Below are 25,685 nucleotides of genomic sequence, written 5' to 3'. Positions count from 1 at the left end.
TTTTTTTTTTTTTACCTCATTTGATAAATTATTCGAAAATCAAGTATGATTTGTGTCAAAATAGAATTGCAAAATTTGGGAGATCTTTCCTTTCAAACATATTATTAGCCTCCTTGCCAAATTTCAAACAAAAATATGGGAATCATACCTAACTAAAAACTATATACCACTTGTTGGTTGGTGATCTACATCTTTGTCCACCAGTGACTTCAGGGACTAGTAACTCTTTTAACTGAAATGCACGCCGCACTAAATTAGTGGGCTACTTAAGCCAAAAATGAAGCATCTTTGATTTTGGATTTTTCTAATTCGAAGCTGATCTGGGATTTAACAACTCCATGGACTAAAGTCCAAGTCTCGAACATTATCTTCGGGTTCCTAACATATATTTATACACATTGCTACCCTTTCGATATCAGTGTCCCTTTAGAATATGCTCGATAAAATCTGACTCCTGTTTTCCATAACTCATCTGAGAACACAAACTGACCATCGATCTCACTGAAAAGCAACCCACTCCCTGCTTAATTTATGCCCTTGATTTCCTAACCCTAAAATAAACATTTCTTCAAGGTTTTACTAAATCAAAACCGAACCTTTTTAACTTGGGTAAAGTTCTATAATAATGTCGACTAGATATTGAAACTATGAGAGCTGTTACTAGTTTCGTTTGAGATGTGTGTATCTCAAACAATAAGCTAATCAAATAATTTCGGACTCTAGTGTTTCACTATTCCGAAGCACGCACCATGTTAGGTAGCAGTCTAGTAGTACTCCTTCATTACTTCTATAATCTCGATGAAGATAATATAACCTCAAAGTTCAAACTCCAGAGAGAGAGAGAGAGAGAGAGAGAGGACCGTAGAACACGTGCTAGCTAATAATACTCCTTCATTACTTCTGTATGCAGAGAGCTAGACAGTTACACTACAAGACCCGGCATATTTGCTTTTTTATAAAAGCAACCTATGGCAAAAGCAAAGAAAGCAACACAGCATTCATAAAAAAAGCTCTATGCTATTCTGAAACAAGGCTAATTTCTCAGTACGTACTCATCTGTCTCTCTCTGTTTTTCCAGCTGAACAAGATGAGCATTTTCTTATTGTTCTTGCTCCTCCTATCACTCTCATCCTCTGTTTCACTGGGCAGCTCAAGTAGCAGCAATCAAGCTACAACTAAGCAACCCAACCCATTCACACACAAAGCCTCACTGATCCGCTACTGGGACACCCACATCTCCAACCATCTCCCAAAGCCCACTTTCCTCTTCTCCAAAGCCTCAAACCTAAACCCAATCGACTCCGCGATTCTCACCAAACTCGCCGCCCAGAACTCACTCTCCTCCCACTTCACCTCCTTCTGTTCCCTCGCCAACCTCTACTGCTCCTTTGACGCATTTTCACAAACACCTGGTGAGCAACTCGTCGCGGCCCGATCCAAAGACGCAAACTTCACCGGTTATGCGAACAAGGACTTCGCCAACTACGGCACCTCCCGCCTCGGCGGCGCCGACTCGTTCAAGAACTACTCCGCCGAGCTGAACTCGCCTCACGACTCGTTCACCAAGTACAGCAAAGCCTCCCGCTCGCACAGCGAACACTTCACCAGCTACGCCCACGACGCCAATGTAGCCAACGACAGCTTCACCAACTACGCCGCCGGCGCCGTTTCCGGATCCGGCGATTTCAACACCTACCACGACCGGGTCAACGTCCCCAATCTCCGATTCACGTCCTACGACTCGAGCTCCAACAACCACAAGCTCTCCTTCACCAGCTACAGCGACGACACCAACGCCGGCTCCGAAACGTTCATCAGCTACGGCAAGAAAGGCAATGCCAACCGGAACGAGTTCAACAGCTACGCCGGAGACGCCAACATAGTCGGGTCGGGTTTCACGGGTTACGGAGAGTCCGGGAACGCAGCAAACGACTCGTTTAAAGGGTACGGTCTCTCCGGTAATAACCCGCACAACAATTTCAAGAGCTACGGAGCCGGTGGGAAGTCCGGGATCGACAGCTTCTCGAGTTACCGGAACGGAGCCAACGTCGGCGACGATTCGTTCCAGTCTTACGCCAGGAATTCGAACTCCGGGAAAGTGACTTTCTCGAACTACGGCAAGTCGTTTAATCTCGGAAACGATTCGTTTAAGGAGTACGGAGCCGGGTCGACGGGCCGGACCACTGTCGGGTTCAAATCTTACAGCCTGGGCCGCTCGTTCAAAGACTATGCCAAAAAAGGGGTTAGTTTTACGGAGTATAGCAACTCCACCACCACTGCAACTGATTCTGAAGAAAACAGAGCGAGTGGTGGCAGTTCTGTAAATAGATGGGTTGAGCCGGGCAAGTTCTTTAGAGAGTCTATGTTGAAGCAGGGGAATGTAATGGTGATGCCCGACATTAAGGACAAAATGCCGGAAAGGTCGTTTCTGCCCCGGCCAATTTTGTCAAAATTACCGTTTTCCACGTCAAGGATGCCGGAGCTGAGGGAGTTATTTCACGCTGGTAACAACTCCGCCGCGGAACGCGTGATAATCAACGCGCTGACGGAGTGCGAAAGGGCCCCGAGTCCTGGCGAGACCAAGCGGTGCGTGGGCTCGGTCGAAGACATGATTGACTTCTCTGTGTCGGTCCTCGGCCGCAATGTGGTGGTTAGGACCACGGAGAATGTGGGCGGGTCTAAGCAGAAGGTGATGATCGGAAAGGTCAGCGGAATCAACGGCGGACGAGTGACGGAATCTGTTTCGTGTCATCAGAGCTTGTACCCGTACTTACTATATTACTGCCACTCTGTACCGAAGGTTAGGGTTTACGAGGCTGATATTGTCGATGTGGAGAGCCGAAACAAGATCAATCGCGGTGTTGCGATTTGTCATCTCGACACGTCATCGTGGAGCCCGGGACATGGTGCGTTCGTGGCACTGGGGTCCAGTCCCGGAAATACTGAAGTGTGCCACTGGATTTTTGAAAACGACATGACTTGGACCGTAGCGGATTTACGGTCCGTAATGCAGTAGCTTGGTTTTGTCTTGCATATATATTACATATATAGCCTGATTGTCGTCTGAAGCCTTTTGATTTGGCAATTTGATTGCTTCTATGGAATTGCCTTTTCTTTTGCTTTCACATGATTTTTCTTCCAGAATTTCTGTTCTCTGAGATGAAAGCACCATCTCAAACTTATTAGTACGTGTAATTCAACCAAGAAAAACCTTAATTAGCAGTGTATCTAAGTACGATATATGTGATTTACGCATATTGAAACGTTTATGTGCTTATTATGAATAAAGCACGTGTACTACTTTTAACTGTTTCTACAAAGCCAAAAAGGTATCTCCCAAATACTTTAGCACTTCTGGAAGCAATGCTTTGACTGCAGGCATTAATCAATCCATCAAAAACATATGCAATCTTTGCATATATATATATTAATTGTGTCTAGATATGATGCTGAAAGGCAAAAAGAGGGATGGACAAAAATACCACGGAAGGCTAGGGATTAATTCTTGTGCAAACGATAGCACGGAGATCGAGCATTCAAATGAACTTGAATCTAGCTAGCGCCTAGCTTGGAGCAAAGAATTTCGGCGCGCAGCTGGCCGAAAATCGGTGGTTTGAGCCTAACATAATTCTCCAAGGCGTCAAACGGAAGGATGTTGTTAGTCCATCATCACTACGTACTGGAAGTGATGATTCAATCAAGTGCTGGGAATAGCTAGCTAGTAGTGCGCGTGTTGTGGGGGAAAACTGTGTTTGTGCACACTAGGTAGTAATGTAGTCAAAAAGGGATCCAAATCGAAAGCATGCACCATGTTTTTTGCTGCTTAGAGTGCAAAGTGTAGAGTGTAGTGCACCCAAATTAAAGCCAAAGCGAAAGAAGTGACAAGATTGCACTCGATCACTTGCATGCCCCCATATATATTGCATCAATGAGGGTCAGAGTGTGCTGCAAGTGGCTCTAAGGACTTTATGGCATGGTATGTTAGGCATAGGAATGCATAATGTTTTCGGGACCAGCAAACTATCTTCATGCTTACAAGTTACAACTAGCTTCTCTTCTTCTTCTTCTTCTTCTTCTTCTTCTTCTTCTTGTCTCTCTCTCTCTCCCCCCTTTTTGGGCAGAAGGGATCATAGCGCATAGTAATATAGTATGTATGAGTTGATTCCGAATAGGTAGTGCTCACCGCATTGAACTCGCGCACTCTAATCTGATCGCTTATGTGACGTTTTTAGTTTCTTTGGAAATTAATCGAGGAAAACTTTCATGACCTCATTTCTGTTTTGATTCGATATTCAAAACTACAAATATCATCAAGTATGCTCAAATGTTTATCTATATTTTAATTTTTCAAAAATAAATAAATAAAATCATCCTATCCTCCAAGTTTAACGATTCAATAAGAAGTGCAAAAAAATCAAATATTTATCAAAACTTAAACTAATTGCTAATATCAACTATGTGTCGTCGACTCCAGCGACTCTTATCCTTTTCTTTTTGTCATCAATTGTATATATGCTCATTCAAGCTCTATTCAAAGAGGGGTTTACCTGCTAGAGCACATAAATCCGTTTAGGGTGGTGCAACAAGGGACTGAACACTCTCTGGGTGCCTATCCCTACTATCCTTAATTTTGTGGATCTCTAGTATTTTTCTTTTATTTTGTTTTGTGTTTGTGGATTTCTCATATTTTTCTTTTATTCTGTTTTCTTGTTGGCAGAAGATGTTCTCCGATGCAAAGAAGGTTTGGGATATTTGGTTCTTATTTCTGTAACTGGAATATTTAATATTAGGCGTATTTGATTGGAAGTTTGGAACTGTCATCAGTTTTTCCCAAGTTCTCTCGATCTTGTCGGATCATGATGTTGTTTGTAACCAACTTTCTTCATGGCGGGGCTGCTATTGCTTCTGTGTTATTCTCACTTTATTTGAGTTGTTGCTTGGGTTGTGGGCTTGCCTGGTTTGAGCCTACTTAGTTTACTTTCCTTTTTTCTTTTTTCTTTTTATTGAGCTAAAGCGTCTCCAGGACATATCATTAATAATAAAAGGTAAGGCCAGAATGACCATTACATATCCTTCAGCTACCATCTACAGATAGACAAGAACTTGTAGGAAAGAAACATTACGGTGATACATAGGATGAGACCATTCATTCGACTTTCATGCTCACTTATTCAAAGCAAGCCTATTCAAATATGACCAAGTAACGCATAGTAATAGTAAAGGAAAACTAACTAAAAAATGGGTATAGAAACCCAATAGCTTTCTGGACCCCAAAGAACTGAGCCCTTCAAAGCTCCAAATCCAATCAAGAGCTCGGCTCAGATTTGAGCCCGGAAAAAGGCCCAAATGGCCTTTGGATCTTGAAAAACCAAGCCCAAAGATACTTAGGGCTCCAAATCCAGATGGAGAGATCTAGTCTAAGAGGAAATGGGCCCCACTGAAGCCCAAACTCATGAAGAACCGGTTTGATGTGGACACTCATCGCGAGGAACCCAGAGGCCTTCTTCGCTGGACCACCGGTGTCTTATGGACCTAACACAACCACCAGAAAAGCTGTCGTTGGATTTTGGTGTCGGTGTTGGGATTGATATACCAGTCGAAGCGGTCCAAAAAGTTGATGACCATCGCAGCCGCGTTGTTCTTTGTAGCACCTAACAGCAGCCACCTTGTTCTGTTTGCGTCGCCGCATACTAGCAGGGCACCTTTACCTGCCTCAACAAATTCCCGTCCCAGTCGCTCTTGCGCCCAAGCAGATTTAGGAGGCAATCCAAACGAAGAAATCAGGTCGCCTCCATAAATGAAGCGCTAAGCACCAATCAAAAATCCATCACCGCCGCCGTGGTTTTCGCCAGCCCAAATTAGAGCTCCATCACCGCCGTGACAAACACCGTATATGATAGAGGTCGAATCCGGCGAAAGTAGACAGTATCTACTAATTGGGTCAAAGGAATGATAGAAGCACCCGGAGATTGCGAATTGGCTGGAGCGGCTGTGCACATCGCCGGCAAGAAGCGGCGGCGCTAGTGTCAGCGTGAGGAGACACGCCGCTAGAGAGACTAGGGTTTTCATCGTAGTGTAGAACTATGCTAGTACGCTTTTTTTAAAAAAAAAAAAAAAAAAAAAAAAAAAAAAAAAAAAAAAAAAAAAAACCCTTAACCCACCCCACCCTTACATATGTCAGAGATAATAATCTTTGTAATTAATTTTCTTTTTTTTGCTTTGTCTTGTTTTAGATTATTTGTTTTATGTGGCTTAGTTGGGTTCTTCTTGTGTGTAATTATTGTTTTTTATTAATATAAATTCTTCTTCTTGCCAAAAAAAAAAAAAAAAACTAGAAGCGCAAAGGCTTGCACACGTTGTTTATTCAAATATTTGTTAGAGTTGTTATCCTTTTTACATTAGTATTAAGCAATGAAGTGAACCACTCTCTAAACTTTTAGATCCACTAAGAGCATCTCCAACCCTTCTGTCAAATGACAGGGTAGAGGCTCAACAGTAGGAAATGAAATACGAAAGCACTCCAGTAGATCGGTCAAATCCTACGAGGATTTGGCGTTCCAATGCTCTGTGTCAAATTTGAAAGATCTCCTAAATCTGTCAATTTATTTGTTTTTACTTTTTAATACATTGAATCCTTCCCTTCTTCTTCCTCTTTTCTTATATTTTCTCTCTCTTTCTTCCTAGCCACACCAAAATCATTCATGGTAGACCTTCAAATTTAATTTTCATTCGAAAATAGAGAAAGAGAGTTAGAGTTGCAATTAGAAAGAAAAACTGATGAATTAGATTGAAGAAGATCTGATCAGATCAAGCCGACACACTCATATCATAGTAGTGTCGCAGTGGTTGATTGTCGTGTTGAAGGAGCGATTGCAGTGCTGGGATGATGCTTGAGATTGGCGGAGAAGTAGTGGCGGATTCAAGATTTAAAATTAGGGTGGGTTGGAATAATTTATTTATTTATTTTATGAAAGTAATAAGAGAATTTAGCACAACACCAATATTTAACTAAAATATATAATAGCTGTGAAATTTAGAAAAAAAAGTCCCTTCTCTCTTGGAGTTAGGGTTAGAGTGGTTCAGGGTTTTTGCCGAAGTCCAATGATAAAGTACCGCTGTTTATGCACCTTGAGAATTCCCCCATCGTCTAAGGTGCATGTGGGGGTTTCTTCACGTCGTGCAGAAGGTGTGGTTGGTTTTTGAGAAAGTTTTTTCGAGCATAGAGGACGTAGTAGGCTAGTTCTCTCGTCATCTTGGTATTCAAGATGATGATGACCTAGAGGTGATTACAGTAGATGACCCGAAATCGCTGATGGTACGTTGAGAGGTTCTGGCTAGTAGGGAAGGTCCTTACCGGTAAGAAGATCAATATTAAATCTTTAAGATGTATCATCAGGAAAATTTGGTTGACAAAGGAGGATTTCTCAATTTTGGAATTGGAGGAGTCAGAGCGTCTTATTTTCTCCTTTAAGTATGAAGGTGATCGACTTCGAGTTTTACAGGGGAGCCCTTGGTCTTTCGACAATTCATTGCTGGTACTAGTTCCCAATGATGGGATGATTGATCCGAGGGCTATTCCTCTGACTAATCAGGAGTTTTGGATTAAAGTGAAGGGATTGCCTTCAGCATTTCTGATGGATAAGATGGGGAGGAAAATTGGTGGAAGTATAGGAGATTTATTATGACATATTCGAATGTGTTTAGAGATGGTAATGGAAGCTTTCTTAGGTTGTGTTTGGCTCCAATTTTGTTGCAGCTGGTCAACAGTCTCTTTTCTTGCCCGGGCGTGCCAGCACCGTCGGGTGCGGTCGTCGGGGGTGTCCCTTGACCTGACTTCTGTCTAGCGATTGTAGACGAGGAGAGCACCAACCTCGTCGCGGGATTCTTTGTGCCTCGTGGCGAGGACTTTTGCTGAGCTTCTTGAAAATCACAATTGATACTCGATGCTGTAGATCGAGCAGAGCGAGAACCACTGGGAAGTGAGGAGAACTTGCTAAAGCGTGACTTTAGCTTGGCTGGGTTGCTAGGGCGTTACCCTTGCTTGGCTGGTTCTGTAACCGTTGTGGTTGCGGCACTACCGTCGGCTCCCGAGGATACTAGGACCGAAGTACGTTGGCAGAGGGTTTGGTGGCACTGAAAGTCGGCTTCTGAGAAGACTAGGACTAGGAGTGTGATCACCGGTAAGAGAAAGAGAAGGAGAGGAGTTGCTCTTAGAGAGGTTGCTCTAGAGAGAACTTAGATCATCTTAGAGATGTTTTGATGTTGTGAATGTGTCTTGGTGTCGGTGTTTGGTCGTGGTACTACAATCGGCTCTCGAGGAGACTAGGACCGAAGTACGTTGACAGAGGGTTTAGTGGTACTGAAAGTCGGCTTCTGAGAAGACTAGGACTAGGAGTGTGATCACCGGTAAGACAAAGAGAATGAGAGGAGTTGCTCTTAGAGAGGTTGCTCTAGAGAGAACTTAGATCATCTTAGAGATGTTTTGATGTTGTGAATGTGTGTGTTAGAATGAGAGGAGAAGGTGTTTATATAGGGAAGAAAAAGAAGAGTGAAATGATGAGTGGAAGAAAAATAATGAAAGTGGAGTATGAAAGTGATTTGTAAAATATGGAAAAGATAGAGAAATGATGAAATGAAAGCAAAGCATGAAGATGCAGAAACATGGAAGTGATGATGATCTATTAAAGAGATTGTAGTAGAAAAATATATCCAAGGAAAAAAAGAAAAGCATCTAGCTTTCTTCATGTGGGTAGGAAACATGAACATGTGAATATTAAGTTGGTTTTAGGTCAGTTTCTGCCCCTTTATTCCTTCAATTATTTCTCCAACATGAATTCAGAATGAGCCTTCGACTTCTTCATAAACAATGTTCCACTATGAGTGTAGATCATCCTGAAAAATTTTCAGAGATTTATTCCATGCGGTTGGGCCGGAAATGCTGCTGGACCTCTTACAGGTCCAGTTTTCCAGTTTTGCTTCTGTAGAAAATTGGACTGATTGTTTGAAGGCCTTCCACTCAAAACTAGCTCTGGAACTCTTCATAAGAAATGATCCTTGGGCTGTCTAGAATGGATCTGCAGAGTTTAAGCTCATTTCAAGTTCATTTGGTCAGGCGGCCGCTCCTTCTGTTTAGCTCGGTTTCTCCTAGCTGAAGTAGGAAAATGTGCTAAAGTTGACTTTTCATGCTTCCATGCTTCCATAGTAGGCTTGCTTTAGCCTCTAAATATATATTTCGAACTTGTCGACAATATATAGCTTGAGCCACTGACATTGACTCAATTTCTCCAACACATGCCTTGTCAGGCCAAAATGTTCATTTTGGGTCCAAACAGGTTGCAAGTGGAACTACGACTTTCGGATCTATTGAGGAAAGGCCTGAGGTTGCAGTTGGATCCGAGAGATACACAGTTGAGTATGGTAGCTTTTGAATATGAGCACTTGCCTCACTTTTGCTTGTTTTGTGGCATGCTCAATCATGTATGTGCTAATTGCACGACAAGATTAGAAGGGAAGATAACGGAGGAAAAAATTGGCAGGTGGAAGACACTTTCAAAGGATGTCTTTTCTATTGATCTAAATGGTCAGTTGCAAGGAAGGTCTTCGGGCTATTTCCGAGTAAGAAGATGTGGTCTATGAATGCTCCGGACATTGGTGTTTGTGGAGTAGAGCGAGAAGAGATGACTGATTTGGAAGGTGCAGAAGCTGAGAAAGAGGGAGGCAAACCAGGATTATTTGAGCAATGCAATGTAGTCAAGCGTCGGAAACTTATTTGGGAGCAACCTATAGAAGAGGTGACAATGGCCGAGCCTGGTTCCAATGGCATGATTGAACGGGGAAGTAATGAGAAAAACAGGCTGGTTTTGGAGAAAGACTCTGACATACTAAAACTATTCAACGTTCCAGTGTCTACTAGCACTTTTAGAATAAAAGTTTATACTAGAAGTGCTACTGCTGGGAAAGGAGTTAAGGGATGTGTGAAGGAACAGGGAGTAGGGGAAAATGATGGTTCTCCAAAAAAGAAAGTTTGTGGGAAGGGTAAGAAGATTATGGTTGGAGAAGATGCTTCTAAGGGTGAGAAGGGTAAGAAGAATCTGGTTAGAGAAGTGTTTCTAAGGGTGGTTTAGAGCAGGGACCTTTTTCTCCGAGTAAGGAAAGGAAAAGCAAGGGTATTGCACTTAATTGTTCCCCGAGTAAGCTATTTATCTCTGGTTCTCTGAATAAACAACTGAAAAAGAAAAATGGGGCTGCAGCAGGTTCTAGTTCTGCCAAGGGAACTAAAGTGGTGGGTTCCGTCATTTCGACCCACCACGAACAATGAGTCTACTAAGTTGGAATGTGCGCGGGCCACATTCAATGCCCTGAAAAAATTACTCAGGGCTCAAGATCCCAACTTTGTTTTCTTGATGGAGACAAAGAAAAAGAAGAGTGCAATGGAGCAATTGTGTGGTTCGTTGGGATACATTAACTATAGGGTGGTAGAAAGAACAGGTAAACAGGGGGGAGGATTGACTTTTTGTTGGAAGGATAACATGCATGTTAATGTTTTGGATGCTACTTCTGGCTTTATTGATGCTATGGTATTGATTGATAATAAATAAGTCCGGTTGACTGGCTTCTATGGTAATCTAGAGACAAGTGAAAGACACCATTCTTGGGAGGCCTTGCGGCATCTTTCATATTTATTTCCTCAAGTTCCATGGTTCGTCTTTGGGGACTTTAATGAAATTCTGAATGATGGAGAGAAAAGTGAGGGGAGACTACGACCTGCATGCCAGATGGAAAGATTTGGTAGAGCTATAGATGATTGCTTCTTACAGGAGATTGAATTTTTAAGGCCTTTGTTTACCTGGAGTAATGGTATTGTACATGAGAGACTGGATAGAGGTTTAGTGAACAATGAAGCGGTAATTGCTTTTCCGAAAGTTCATGAGTTTCATTTTGATGTTGGAGCGAGTGAACATCTCCCACTTGTATTTGATTTTATGGGTGTCGGTCTTCCTAAGAAACAAGGGGGGAAGCGTCGGTTTCTCTTCGAAAGCTTTTGGGTGAAAGAGCAAAGATGTGGGGAGATTATAAAGGACGTTTGGGAAGGACAAACTAATCTGGAAGATAACTTGCTGCTTAAACTGAAAAGGTGTGCTGCAGAACTCTTTGATTGGAACAGGAATGTAGTAGGACACGTACCAAGGAAAATTGCAAAACTGAAATGTTCCCTTCAGAGTTATCCTGTAGATATTAGGACAGAGGAGGACCAGAGGCAATGTAATTTGCTAAAAACGGAATTGGAGAAATATTCAAGCTTTGAGGAAGCTTTGTGGAAACAGAGATCAAGGGTGGATTGGTTACGTGAGGGTGATAGCAACACAAAGTTTTTCCATGCATACGCGAAGAGTAGAGGCTAACAAAACAAGATAATGGGGGTCTTTGATGAGAATGGCACTTGGAGTGAAAGCATGGCTGACGTTCAATCAGCTTTTGTCGCTTACTTTACAAATCTTTATAGTTCTGAAGGGTGTGAGAATTTTGACCTTATCATGGAGAAAATTCCTAGAAAAGTTACTGATGATGTGAATACAAAGCTGCTAATGAAGTTTGAAAGATGGGAAGTGGAGGTTGCACTGAAACATATGGCTGCTCAAAAATCACCTGGATTCGATGGTATGTCAGCCTTATTTTTCAAAACTTATTGGTCTGTGGTGGGGGACTCAGTTTGTGAGTTTTGTCTTGGGGTTTTGAATGATGGAAAGGATATTATGGATTTCAACCACACACTCATCTCCTTGATTCCGAAATGTGCAAGTCCTAAGCATGTGACAGAATTCCGACCTATTAGTCTCTGCTCCATTATCTATAAACTAATCTCGAAAGTAGTGGCAAATTAACTGAAGAAATTTCTTCCAGACATCATCTCCTATACACAGAGTAACTTTGTGCTTGGAAGAAAAATCCAAGACAATGTAATTGAAGCTTTCGAAACAGTTCATACAATCTGCACACAACGAGGTACGACCTCTCCTAAAATGGTTCTTAAGTTGGATATTAGTAAGGCGTATGACAGGGTGGAGTGGAGTTTTTTGAAGGAAGTCATGCTGAAGCTAGGGTTTGCGGAGGTCTAGGTGGCCTTGATTATGGAATGTGTTACTTCTGTTTCATTCTCAGTTCTATGGAAGGGTCAACCGATTGGAAATTTCAGGCCAACAAGAGGCATTCGTCAAGGTGACCCCCTTTCACCCTACTTATTTCTTTTTGTTTCAGAAGGTTTGTCTGGCTTCCTACATCATGCAGATTCTACGGGAATGATATAAGGTGTCAAGGTAGCACCCACTGCGTCCTCTATCTCACATATGCTCTTTGCGGATGATAGTCTCTTGTTTGTTAATGCAACGATTCAGGATTGTGTTTCTCTGAAGCAATGTCTACTCCTATATGAAAGTGCAGAGGCTAACGTATTAATTTTCAGAAATCTACTTTGTCGTTTGGACCGAATGCTTATAGCGAGGTAATGAATGAGGTGAAAGACATCTTGAATGTACCAATTGTTGATTTTCATGAGAAGTATTTGGGTCTACCAACTACTATTGGTAGAAACAAGAAGGAAGTTTTCAAAAAGTTGAATGAAAGACTCGATTTTCATCTCCAAGGTTGGCAAGCTAGGGAAGTTCCTCTCAAAAGCAGGTAAGCTTGTTCTAATCAAAGATGTAGCTCAGGCGATCCCCACTTATTCCATGAGTGTGTTCCAATTGCCTATTGGAGTATGTAAAAAATTTGAATCAAAAGTGAGAAAGTTTTGGTGGGGAAAAGGTGGAGAGGCTCGGGGAATCCATTGGCTTAGTTGGGATAAGCTTTGTAAAAGGAAAGAAGAAGGTGGACTTGGTTTTAGAGACTTGAGGGCTTTTAACCAAGCAATATTAGCAAAGACAATATGGAGGATTTTCTGGGGTAAGCACTCTTTGGTAAGCAGATTAATTGCTCCAAGCTAAATATTTTCCAGATTCTTGTTTCTTGGATGCATCTCTGGGTCTTACTCCCTCTGCCATTTGGAGGGGACTACTATGGGGAAAACAAGTGATTGATGGGGGAACTCTGTGGAGAATTGGGAATGGGAGAAGAGTTAATATTGGTACGGATAGATAGCTGCCTTGTCCTATTGGCTTTAAAGTAGTAAGTCCAGTTATGGTACATGTACAACAGAAGGTTGAAACTTTATTCACGGCATCTGGAGCTTGGAATATACCACTAATAAAATCCAATTTCCTATCTCATGAAGCTGATATGATTTTAAGTATGCCTATTGGGCTCAAAACAATCCCTGACAAGCTTGTATGGCACTACACCATGTCCGGAGTGTATAGCGTGAAATCGGGGTATTGGGTGGCCAGAGAGATGCAAAATCGGAAGTCTGGACCTATTGCAAGTTCTAGTTATGATGGCAACAAGAGTTTGTGGAGTAAAATTTGGAGTTTTGAATATACCTCATAAAGTTCGAGTATTCATTTGGAGGGCAGCACATAACTACTCACCATGTGCTGCAAACTTGAAGAATAGAAGGATAGTTGAGGACCCTTGTTGCTGGCAGTGTGGAGCACCTATTGAAGATGTGATTCATGTTATCTGGTATTGTCTACGAGCCAAAGTAGTTTGGAAGAAAACATTCATGAATGGAGTGTACAAAGTCTGGCAGGAACCATCTTTTTTTTAGCTGCTGCACCATGTCAATTCAGCAGCCACCGAATCTGAACTACAGACTTTTTGTTATATTTCTTGGTGGCTTTGGCGTAATAGGAACCTTCATAGTCATGGGGAGAAGTGCCTAGCATCGAATGAAGTGATTCATGTGGCAGGAGAGTGGCAATCTGAATTTGAAAAGAGAAGTCTGCCACCTCCAACTAATGTGCAAGTAACAACTCATAGTCAAGTCAACTGGCAACCAGCTTAAGATGGGTGTCTAAAAATGAATTTTGACGGAGCATGTGATTCAAAAAATGGTCTAAGTGGGCTGAGAGTAATTTTCAGGGACTGTCAAGGAGTTATGAAGGGAGCAATGGCAATTCCACAAGTGGGGAACCTCCCACCAAGATCGATGGAAGCCTTGGCCTTACTACATGGTCTCTGTTTCACATTGCATGTGGGATTTTCCAACATCGAAGTTGAAAGTGATGCACTCTCGGTTATTAACAGTTTTAATGATAGTTTTGAGGGACATATTATTGATGAAGTCAAGTGTTTAGTTCAGTCTTTTAATAGTTGTAGAGGCCACTTTGTGAAACGGGAAGGCAATAAAATAGCTCACCATTTAGCAAGGGAAGACTTGAAAATCAGTCAATCTTTTCTTTGCTTAGAGTTGGGGCCTGAGTGGCTCCATCAGTGTGTCAACGTGGACTTTCAGTGTGAAGTCTAGTATGGGAAGCTTTCTTGTAATCTCTACCTCTATGGTGGCTGATTATTGAAAGTGTTTCCACAAATCATTGTAATTGATTCATTATTTAATGAATTTCTTATTTGATAAAAAAAAAACTAAAATATATAAAAAGTACATTTTATTGAGATATCAAAGATAAGAACCCAACTGAAATTAGTATCAAATAGATTACCGAAAAGAAAATTAGTTGGAATCATTTTTTTTAAAAAAAATTATTCTCTCAATCAAAATTAATGCTAAATAGACTACCAAAAAAGAAATAAAATGGACAAATCCCTGTACTTTGCTCCTTAAAACAGTTCACTCTCTCACTTTTTAAATTAAACAGTTTAGTCCTTATTAATTTTCTCTAATTCTCACACAATAGGTCCAAAATGACTATTTTTCTTCTCACTTCCTTTTTTTTTTGGGTCCTTGACCCAAAGTACCAAAATAAGCAAAAATCATCTCACTTACCCCAGCAAGAGATTTTTATTTCCACTAACCTGATTTAAAATAAAATGACGATATTACCCTCGACCTAATTAAAAAACTACCATGTGCCACTCATCATGCTCCCCTCCCTCTCTCTCTGCAGACCGACGACATCTCTTTCTCTCTCTGCACACCGGCGACATCTCTCTCTCTCTCTCTCTCTCTCTCATGCTCTCTGCCAGCGCTCTCATCCCACTCCGATCCGGCGACATCTCTCTCTCTCCCCGCCGCTGTCTCCGATCGATGGACCTCCGCCGTCTTCTGTCTCTGATCTACTACTGGAAACTGATGTGAGTGAGTCCGAGAGCTACAGTAGATTCAGCGCCGATGTGAGGGAGTCTGAAAGCTGTAGTAGCTTCTCGTGCCGGAGATTTGATGCAGAAGGCGCTTCCAGCTCAATGAAGTCATTTCTGCGACCGGCTGCAGGGAGTTTATGTGTTCAGGCGCGTCGAGATTGGAGACAGTCGGAATTTACCGGTGGTGGTGAGAAGATCGGCGGCGTTCTCGTTCACGGTTGAACTCTGATTGGGTGCCCAGAGCTTTTCTCTGGCTGCCCAAATCAATTTCTAGTTTTTTTTTTTTTTTTAAGTAACGGGATAGAAGGAAAGAAAAAAAAGTTTTGAATGTCTATTGGCCCCCTAATAGACGTCTATTGGGGGGCAATAGATGTTTTTAAATTGATATAATCTCTTCGTTTTTTTCTTTAATTAAAGTTTTATTTGTCTAATTTTAGGAAGATTAGTTCTCATTCCGGCTACCGAAAGTTCTATTGGGGGGGCAATAGATGAGAGGTAATAGAGGTCTATTGCCCCTCTATTGGGGGGTAATAGATGTCTATTGGGGGCAATAAACTTTTCCGGTGAGGTTTTCAGAAAAGTCCGGTGGGCGGCGGGCGGCAGCAGGTGACCGATGACCGGAATCCGGAGAAAGTTGGCCGGACTCCGGCAGCCGGTGACCAGGCTCCGGCGATGTAACGTCCCGAACCCAAATTCACCCGTTTACTAGTCATTTGGACGGTAAACGACCTTTACTTTCACTTTTACTTTCGGTTTAGTACCTTTAGTGGCCCTAAAAGTTGACTTTTTGTTCGGGTCAAAATTTGAGAAAAGTTTCTTCATGGAAGTTGTAGAGGACGTTAAACCGAGCGCGTGCATATGTGGTTCGTAAAAATCGGAGCTCGTATGCGATAGTTATAAGCGAAATAGTAAAGTTACTGTTTACGGTTACTGTTCATGGTAAGTTTCTATAAATAGCCAAGTTACTGTGGTAAGTTTCCATTTTTGGAAACTTACCCGGCCTTTTCTCTCTCTTCTCCCCCGACATTTTCTTCCTCTTCGGCCCGATTTCTTCTCCCTCCGGTTTCTTCCTTCTCCGGCCGACCCACGACGGAATCCGGGCACCGGCAGGTTCGCCTCCTCCTCCTTGTCACGCCTGGGGTGGTGTTTGGCGGTGGCTCGACCGGTGGAGCTCGGAATTGAGCTGTGAAGGTTACTGTAGCCGATCGGAACTTTCATCGATTTCCGGCGATTCCGGCCGTTTCCGGCCACGAAATTGGCATCGAAGGTTCGGTTTTCATCACTGATCATTTCCCCTATGGCCTTGTGTCACGATTTGTTGTGTAGAAGTCGAATTGATGAATTGAAATTTTAGGGTTCTTGAGAAATTTCTGGGCTTGTGTTCATCGGCCGAATTGGAGCTCTTTCAGGTAAAATTGGAACTTGTTGTAGTTGAATGAATGGTTGGGTGTGTTGAGTAGATGCTACTGTCCAAATTTGGTGGCCATCGGAGGTGGTGGCCGCCGGCGCGTGGGGCCCACGCGCCGCCACTGTTGGTGGCGCGTGGAGGCGTGTAGGGCAGTGTTTTAATTCCAATTTTTAGCCCATTAAATTCTATAAATGTTGTAGAGCTTGTATGTGAAGTTTGGTAATTTTTGGAGAAGCTTGGAATTAATTATGAATTTTTGAAGTTTAGGGTTTCGATTATCGAATTACGAGAATCCGACCGTCGGATATCTCTCGGTTCTGCTTTGGAACCTTTAAATTAACGAATTGGTATTAGTGGTATAATTTGGGCTGAATCCGAGGAGAATGGGAGATGTAAATTATGAGGAATTGAGTTTAGGAATTATATTAAATTGTTGAATAATTATTCACGGAATATAATCGTGTACAGAATGTCGTACCGAGCCCTGGCTCGATGAAGGAACTCGTATACGTGATCGTCGGAATAGTACTGTGAGTGGACTTTTGTTTTAAATAATGATGCATGCGTTTATTTCTTGAATTAATTCTTTATTTAATTATCATATTACTTTTCAAGCATATTATTTGTTTCCGGAATTTGATTATTGGTTTATCTCCTGGATTGGCTTTCAATAATGATTTTCTGAGATGGATTATGATTTACCTCGGTCATGAATTTCGGATATTAATTCGTTATGCTCGGATTCGAGTTTGTGATTTATGTTGATTTCCGGAGTTTCATATTTAATTTCATTCATCGATTTGAGATTTCTGAAAGATTTTCGAAATGGGATTTCGATGGAATTATTTCTTATTTATTTTTTTTAAATATGAGTTTATTTTTGGTGTGGGACACGCCGTTAATTTATTGATCTTTCTTATTTATTTATCGAATTTCGGATTTTGGCATTGGGAATGCCTTGATGATGATTTTGGAATTGGTTTTGTTTCGAATTATGGAGATTATGATTTATTATTATTTCTCGCATTTTTGCTATTGATTTGAGATATTCTTGGCGTGTGGGACACGTCGTTGGAAATTCTTTTACGAGAGATGGGGGAAGCCTTATGTATTTTGGATTTACTGGATTTTCGGTTATGTTACCCTGTGCCATACTGAGGGGTGATTTTATCATGCTAGCATTGATTTTCCGCCTTTGTGGCGCGGTGATGGGATCACCGTAGCCCTTCCGCCTTTGTGGCGCAGGTTACTGTCTCTGTGACAGTAATTCTGTAGCCCAGTATCCTATCGCTACACTTAGTGGCGTAAGGGTATATTACGGGAGTTATGGGAGTTCTTTAGCCTGGGAGGCTATCACCCAACCAAGCCTGCGTGGCTTATTCGTATGGCTATCATCTTCCCCTACTTATACTATTTTTGACTAGCGGGGACTAGTCTGAGTTTTCTTAACCAGCGGGGCTGGACTTATATTTTCGAGTATTGAAATTTCAATCTTTTACTTTGTTGTTTTGACTAGCGGGGCTAGTCGGTTTTCTGGAGTTCAACGTTTTTCGGGTTATTTTCTTAAGTGTTCTATAAATGTTGCATGCATCCGGATTTTATATATCGAAAAATGTGGGAAAGTATGAAGTTTTATTTTGTTTTATTCATATTAAATTGTTTATTTTTGTCCACTCACGCTAACGTTTTTATGTACTTTCCCCTGGGCCCTTCGGTTTCAAATGCCCAGTTTGCAGGCGAATTAGTGGAGGTCGGGCGTACATGACATTTGAGGCATAATTGTCACCACTTCCGCATTGTAGGATCCCTTGATCATTTACTCTACTTTTTTATTTCCTTGTGAATTAGTATTGCTCTGATAACCTTTGGGATTTGTATTGTTAAGTTGAGTTTTGTGTTTTGCGAGTTGGGGAATGTTGATTTGGGGAGCAGGGTGGCTCCAGGAGCATAAGGATGGGTGATTTAGAAGTGTGAATTCTCTTTCTACAGGTTTTGGGTTGTCCATTTTAGGGGAAGTTCCGCCAAATTTTTGGTAGAATTTCTTCTAAGGTGGGCCCCGCAAGGCCACTTCGGATTTCAGGGTGAAATTCGGGGCGGGTCTTGTCAGGCGAAGTCTCCTATGGTTTCTCTCTCTTCCATTTTCTCTCTCTTTCTCTAAGTAACAAAGGGGTGAGGGTAAAATGGTATTAAAAAAAAATAAAAAACAAAAAAAAAATCTTAATGGGGTATTAGGGAAGACCTCCTTAGAGTGTTTTGGGTAAGAGAGAATTAAAAAAACTTAATTGGGTAAGTGGGAAAAAAATCTCTAAAAATAGGGTAAATGGACAAAAACCCTTTTTTTTTTCTTGGACTATAATGAGCTGCAATACTTGGATAGAGATTAGTTTGTTTTCCGGTCAATTTCTCTATTTTTAAGTGTTTGTAGTCTCTATTCCTTTTATAACTGTAGATCTAATGCATTCAACTTCTACTTTAAAAAAAAAAAAAAAAAAAAAAACTACGAGGAAAAGATCAGCTTGATTTGCGACAGAAATGAGAAAGAGTGAGAACTGTCTTGGGTGTTAATTAGGAACTTAGGATACCCTTGTTGTCTAAATTCCACCGGATAGATGTGAATTGAGGAAATAGTTTGCATTCAATATTCATAATGATGAGAACAAGGATTATGGAATTGATTATGGAGAGGAATCTGGACTACCAATAATCTGCAGGTCAAGGGTTTGACAGACTCGCTGTAGCTTACTGCCGTACCACTAGTGTTCCATATACAGTCCAGGAGACCAAGATTTTACACGGATTGACATTTTGACATTTCTCGTTCTTTCATTTCAGAGTCCATCCTATAACCAATCCAAGACTTCTTAGTTCTTATTGCCTCATGTAATAATTCATAGGCACAATGCATATAGTGACGTTAGCACTCTATAATGAAATGATTTGAATTAGCTTCAATAAGAAAAAAAAAATTGTGGACATCATCTGTTTGATAATTATATAATGGATTAAATACTGTTTACTCCCTATACTTATATGGTTTCATCGTTTCAGTCCCTGACCTTCGAATTTCACCTAAAAAGTCCCTGAACTCTCAATTTCCTCCCAATTGGTCATTGCCGTAAAAAATTTCTGTTAAAGTTGCCGAAAATGTCTATTATGCCCTCACTTACTTTTTTTTTTTAAATTTATTTTTTCTCTCTCTTTTATTTCTTTTTTTCATTTTACCTCTTGAAGGTCTGTGGATTGGAACTATCTTGATGAGGAGATGAACAGAAGGAGGCGAGAGAGCCGGAAGAAGAAAAGGTAAAAAGAAAAAAAATAAAAAAATAAAAAAAAAGGGAGGAAGAAAACTATATATATTTTTTTAAGTAAATGAGGGTATAATAGACTTTGTAAGGGAAGATAACGGAGTTTTTGACGGATGCTTGACGGCAGGGACCAATTGGGAGGAAATTGGGAGTTCAGGGACTTTTTAGGTGAAATTCGAAAGTCAGGGACTGAAACGATGAAACCCTATAAGTATAGGGAGTAAGCAGTATTTAACCCTTATATAATATATTGAAAGATAGATGAATAACAGAGAGAAGTCTGGGAAAAACTCACACACCGAGGATCCATTGTATTGCCGTATTTATATTACATCATACACAAGCTATAAGGTAAGTATTAAACATAAAGATTTACAAAGAACTAAACGTAGGCAGCCAGTAGACTTTGCCTCCAAGCTTAGAATTAACTAGAAGATTTGGACTTGATCTGCAAGGACATAATCATATGTTCCGCATATTTGGTAGATGTGAATGAAAGGAAACGCACAGCTTGTAAATTCAAATAATTCAAATCTAATAAGGACGCTTTGTAGGTGTTGGGTATTTGACAGTTCATTTTCCTGTCCAAACCAAATTCAAACTAGATATGGTATGTCTCAATCTAGATATGCATATCGTTAACAAATTTGCCAGCTTTATTTGATTTTTGGACAATTGGACCCATTCAGTATTTTAGGATAACAGTCTCTATCGTTGGCTGTATTTTTATAGCTTTTTTTTGAGTTGAAGGAGGTCAGACATTTTTATTCAATATGGAAGAAGCAATATTACACAGTGACCCGCCCCTGTGGGGCCGTCAGAAAGAGACACCGCTAAACGCAATATCACACAACCTATTGAGTGAAGCTCAGGGGTGAGTAAACTAATAAGAAACTGATAATAAAAATTTTCTACAGAATCCATCAGTAGACTCGCTGACAACCTCAGACCAATAATCCCGTCAGTTCCTCGCGGGTACTGATCCCAATAAAAAATTAGGTATCTAGACAAAAACCGTCCTGGATCCCAAATTTTTATACAAAAACCACCGGGATCCCAAATCCAGATCCAAAACTGAAGAGGCCCACATGGACCACATGCTGCAGCCCTAGGCATTCCATTAAGTCCCAAGCCCAAATCAGAAAACCAAAGCAAGGCCCAACAGCACTTAGGGTTAGCCCTGGCAACCAAGAGAACAGAACCGTTGACTTTACCGCCCCTGACACCTGCACCCAAGCTACGCCGACGTCGGAAACTGCCAAAATCCCGAGAGAAGCTGACTGTAATTCCAAAGCGCCGCCCCACCGTGCCTCCATCCAACCGATGACGAGGGACCAAAAGATTGAGCCCAACGTCGTCAACCTGGAAAACAGACGAGCAAAACGGAATTGGAATCGCAAGTTGACTTTGCCCCCATACCAGTAGACGCCGGTCAATCGGAAAACAACCATGAAGGGCCTTGAACAGAATCTGACCCGACCCGTGCAAAACCCAACCCGGGAATCGCAGCTGCCATGCTTGAACCAGATCTGCCTGCATCTCAGATCCTTTGAGCCGCGCACGCCGTGGCCTAGACGAGCCACCAAAACTTGATGGCACCCCTGAGATTGCACAGTCCTGCACCGCACAAGGCAATCGCTCCAGAAAAGACCAGGTCCCCAGTCCTATGAGCCACGATGGCGCAGGAGAAACCGGCGAAAGAGAAGACACGGCAAAACCCTGCCTTGATTTGGGCGATCCCAAAAGAGACGCCGTAGTTGTACGCCATACATGACGGAGAGAGGTACAGAGAGGCCAAACCCGAAGGCGGCTCTCTCCCAACCCTAGCAGAGCTCTGCTAGGTCGAGACATTTTTTTTCATTTTTAATCATGTTTAATGCGGAACTTAAATGTGTAGTGTATTTTTATAGCTATGGTTGCGTCATATTGAATTGATGTTTCTCAACAGTTTAGGTTTCATGTCCTCTTTTAATTAATTAAATGCTTTCACGCTCAACAAGGCTTCTAGCTTGCTAATGAAATGGATAAAATGCTACTGTTCTGGACATTTTGGTGGTTTGAGCAAAAAGTAATTGAAACTGTAATTGATTACCATAACTTAATTTGGACTGCCTGCAATGTTAGTTCCATGCCCATGAATCATAATACATCGATTCAAAGAAAATGATGAGTTTTACAAAGGTAGTGAGTTTTGTAAAAGTTGCCAACGTTATACGAAATCCAATTTGGCTGGACCATTGGTAATTTGAAACGGCTAATTAAGACATTCATTTAGATCAGCCCCCCTTCACAATTAGATAAATGTACGTTCAAAAAAATAACAATTCTTTTGATCCACATGTTATCCTAATTTCTCCCAACAATAATTCCTTTTTTCACATGTAAAACATATGTACCTCTATCGTGTTATAGATCTGTTTCTTTGTTCGGTCAAAGATCTTAAAGGTAGATCAATCTTATAGAACAGACGTACCTTCAGCCGTATCATATTAATCATATCTTTTGTAAATAGTGACGTTATACAAATATAAATTGATTGGTCAGGGTTTTTGTATTCCAATCGTGCTCTACGAAACTCTTCCATGAAGAGCTCATAATATTTTTTTTAAAAAATGAGAGTGAAATTCACACTCTTCATTTTACAATCCACACTTTATATTTTTTTTTTTAACTAACTTTGTCTTTAATAATTAAAGTTTATATTTTTATAAAAATTTCAATCGAAAAAGGGATACAGGACTGTAAATTGCAAATTTATCACTGTAATTTTTTTTTTTTTAAAGGCTAATCATAAATGACCAAATTGGTCTCGCCCGCCGCCAACGTACGGTACTTCTTGTCATTTAAAAAACATGGCATCACTTGACTTTTAGAAACGGCGGCCAGCGGGTAAGAGGTAGACAGGATCATCAATAAGTGTTATCACCAATAATGTAAGTGCTTCACTGTGTTGCTCTCTTTTCCTGGCTTCCTGTAAATTGCTTGACGTACCAATCGATCGAGCAAATTTCGGCAGCTCCATCTTCAACTTTCCTTGCAGGCTTTGCTTTCCAGTACCAGTCAACGAATATGAATCACGTTCTGTACATATTACTGCACAGCCGATTACATATTGGAAACTTACATAGGGATCGGGGAGCTTAATTATTGTACGACAAATACTTGATGAACAGGACACGTGCATGACCCACTGTTATTGACGATGTATGCGGGCGTTGCAGGTATGCGCCGGAACAATATTTTTCAGCGACTACCTGCACAATAAAAAGAAAAGAGAAAAGACTGAAATTTTTTCTATATATGAGCAGTGCAAGTGACCCAAAAATTAAAATTGATATTATCCAGCTGTTTATTCATGTTAGTGTAAGTGTATATCGATGCTTTGTATGTCTTTCTTCTCTAATTTAACTATTTTTTTTCAATATGTCTCTTTTAATTAGTTGCTCATCTAGTAAAGTGTAGTTAATGATTTGATAGACCAATTTTTTTTTAAATGATTTGACAATTACCACTCTCAAGACTTAATTACTCAGATAAGAACCTACTTTGCTCTAACGAGGACCTTATTTACCTTAATGAGGATTTTTTTTTTCTAGTTACCTACTTTTTTTTTTTTGAAGGGAAAGACGACAAACTATATTAAGTGAAAACTGAGAAGTACATGGAGCGATGCAAAAAACATCGAAAGAAAAATAAAAAACATAACAAGATGCACAAACGCATCTATAATGTAGGAAAACAATAAAAGATAACAAGATGCACATATGCATCTAGAATGAAAGGTAACCATGTGACTTGATGCCGAACGACATCGCTGCACTACATATGTCACGAGAGCAGTGTAAATGTAATAGTAACCGTAGCCGTAGCCGTAACCGGTGATATGATCACCTAGGAGAGGTGATTTGCTCACCGAGAGTTTGAAAGTAACCGAGGGTGTCAGAAACTCGTAAATTAGCAATCGAACTCCCAAGAACTAGAACAAATACCAGATCAAAATGAGCAGCTGTCTCGGATCCAAGATCTGGATTTGATTACGACCTGGGTCCCAAATGCGGATCCAAATACGGCCTGAATCCAAGATCAAGGTTGACCGGTCAAACTGGACAAAAGCCAAGGCCCAACATAATCTGATTTGGGCACCCTGGCTTCAACCCGACGTCCGACCACCCTTCCAGATCCGCAGCGCCGAAAATCTCCCGTCCCGGTTTCGTCCACACGACTCCAAGCTCCACCACCCACGGACTTCTGCACCGCCGTCGGTCTCTGGCATGAAGTCTCTGGTCCGATCTGGGAACCAGAAACCAGAAAGCAATTCCGACACCCGCGGCCGTTCCGGCAACTGCACTCCGATCTGGGTCGAAAACCTGCCCATCTCGAGCCCCTCCCACATCCCTACTCTCAGATATTCCAAGAAGTCACGGCCAAAATTCGAAGTCCGCATAGTCCCTGGATCCCAGATCCGGATCCGACCCAAAACCTCCGATATCCCATCGGAAGGTCGCCGCCCACTTACCCAGCTCGAACTCAGCCTGGAATCCCAAGTTGTGATGACCTGAGAGAGAGGGAAAACATCGCAATCTACCGCCGCAAGAGGAGTCTTAGACCATGCTTTTGAAAAGCAAATTGGAAGAAAAGAAGAGACAGTTTGCACCGCACTCAAGGTATACGGCACCAAGGGATGTGCCGACATAATTCTCCATCAGAGATGGAGAAAGTTGCAGAAACGACCACCCATAAGGGCGGCGTTCTCTCAAACCCTAGAGAGTTAAAGTAAATTCCTAGTTCTAGTTACCTACTTTATTCTAATGAGGACCTTATTTACCTTAATAAAAAAAAATTTCTAGTAACCACATGAGTCTTCAAAGTAATAAATTTTGCATAAAATAGGATATGTATGAGAAATGTTAACGTACCACAACTTTACCCGGTAATGACCTACTTTTTAATCATGTCAATTCAACCCACTTTATTTTTTGCAAGGTTTGAATCGTATTATCAGCCTGTGTCATAATTGGTACCCCTATCTATCTATCTATCTAACTTCACCAAATTATGGTTATAATATTCCTTAGACTGAAAATAAATATTCGTAATAAACGTTGAAAATTAAATAATATAAAATGTTAAGAAATTATTAAGGTCTACAATTTTTTTTTTTATTACATAACCCACTAATAATACACTACCTGTTGGTAAATGAGAGAGAGAGACTAATATTAGACGATATAATATTAGACACAAACTCAATATTTTATGACGAACAAATTACGAAAAAAGAAGAAGAAGAAGCTGAAAATGAAATTTGTTTGTTGATCAGAGAAGAGAAATGCCGAAATTTCTGGAGCCAGGAGTAGAGAGATGATCAACAGTGATCTTATCATTCCAAGTCAGCTCTTAAAAAAAGTGAAATTTGTTTCCTCGTGGGAAAATAAAGCAATTAATTCTGCGACAGAGGGGAAGGGGTTTTTAAATAGCATATTTACTCAAAAACAATGGTCGGTGAAGAAAGCGCGGATTTCTCATGGGTCCCGTTTCTCATTATCATCAAAACAGTCAAAAGTCAAGAGCCCGCCACAATGATCCGTGATTTCCCCACCGTTCATCAGACAGTACCCCTTCTCTGATATTGACACGTGTCACCACGTATGCTGGTGGGCCTGACGGATGGGGGCCTCGAAGCTTCACACTGTGGTTCCTCTTACTCGCTTATTTGCTTATGTTGCCTGGACTTGACTTCCAATCTTGATCCTTCTACTATATATATAGGCGTCCAACTCTTA

The 25,685-nt window shown here is 41.2% G+C and overlaps 2 protein-coding genes across 2 annotated transcripts; both read left to right on the top strand.

The window, feature by feature from the left end:
• Positions 1–852: 852 nt before the first annotated feature.
• Positions 853–3,265, top strand: LOC133706691 (polygalacturonase 1 beta-like protein 3). Its single transcript, XM_062132235.1, has one exon. It carries the CDS (start codon positions 905–907, stop codon positions 3,014–3,016), a length of 2,112 nt encoding a protein of 703 aa, XP_061988219.1. The 5' UTR covers positions 853–904; the 3' UTR covers positions 3,017–3,265.
• Positions 3,266–13,951: 10,686 nt separating this feature from the next.
• On the top strand, positions 13,952–14,398 carry LOC133744931 (uncharacterized). Its single transcript, XM_062172955.1, has one exon. It carries the CDS (start codon positions 13,952–13,954, stop codon positions 14,396–14,398), a length of 447 nt encoding a protein of 148 aa, XP_062028939.1.
• The last annotated feature ends 11,287 nt before the right edge of the window (positions 14,399–25,685 follow it).

The sequence above is a fragment of the Rosa rugosa genome, chromosome 4 (assembly GCF_958449725.1).
Source record: "Rosa rugosa chromosome 4, drRosRugo1.1, whole genome shotgun sequence".
NCBI lineage: Eukaryota > Viridiplantae > Streptophyta > Magnoliopsida > Rosales > Rosaceae > Rosa > Rosa rugosa.
Note: the sequence above shows the minus strand (reverse complement) of the source record. Positions and strands in the feature narration are given on the sequence as shown.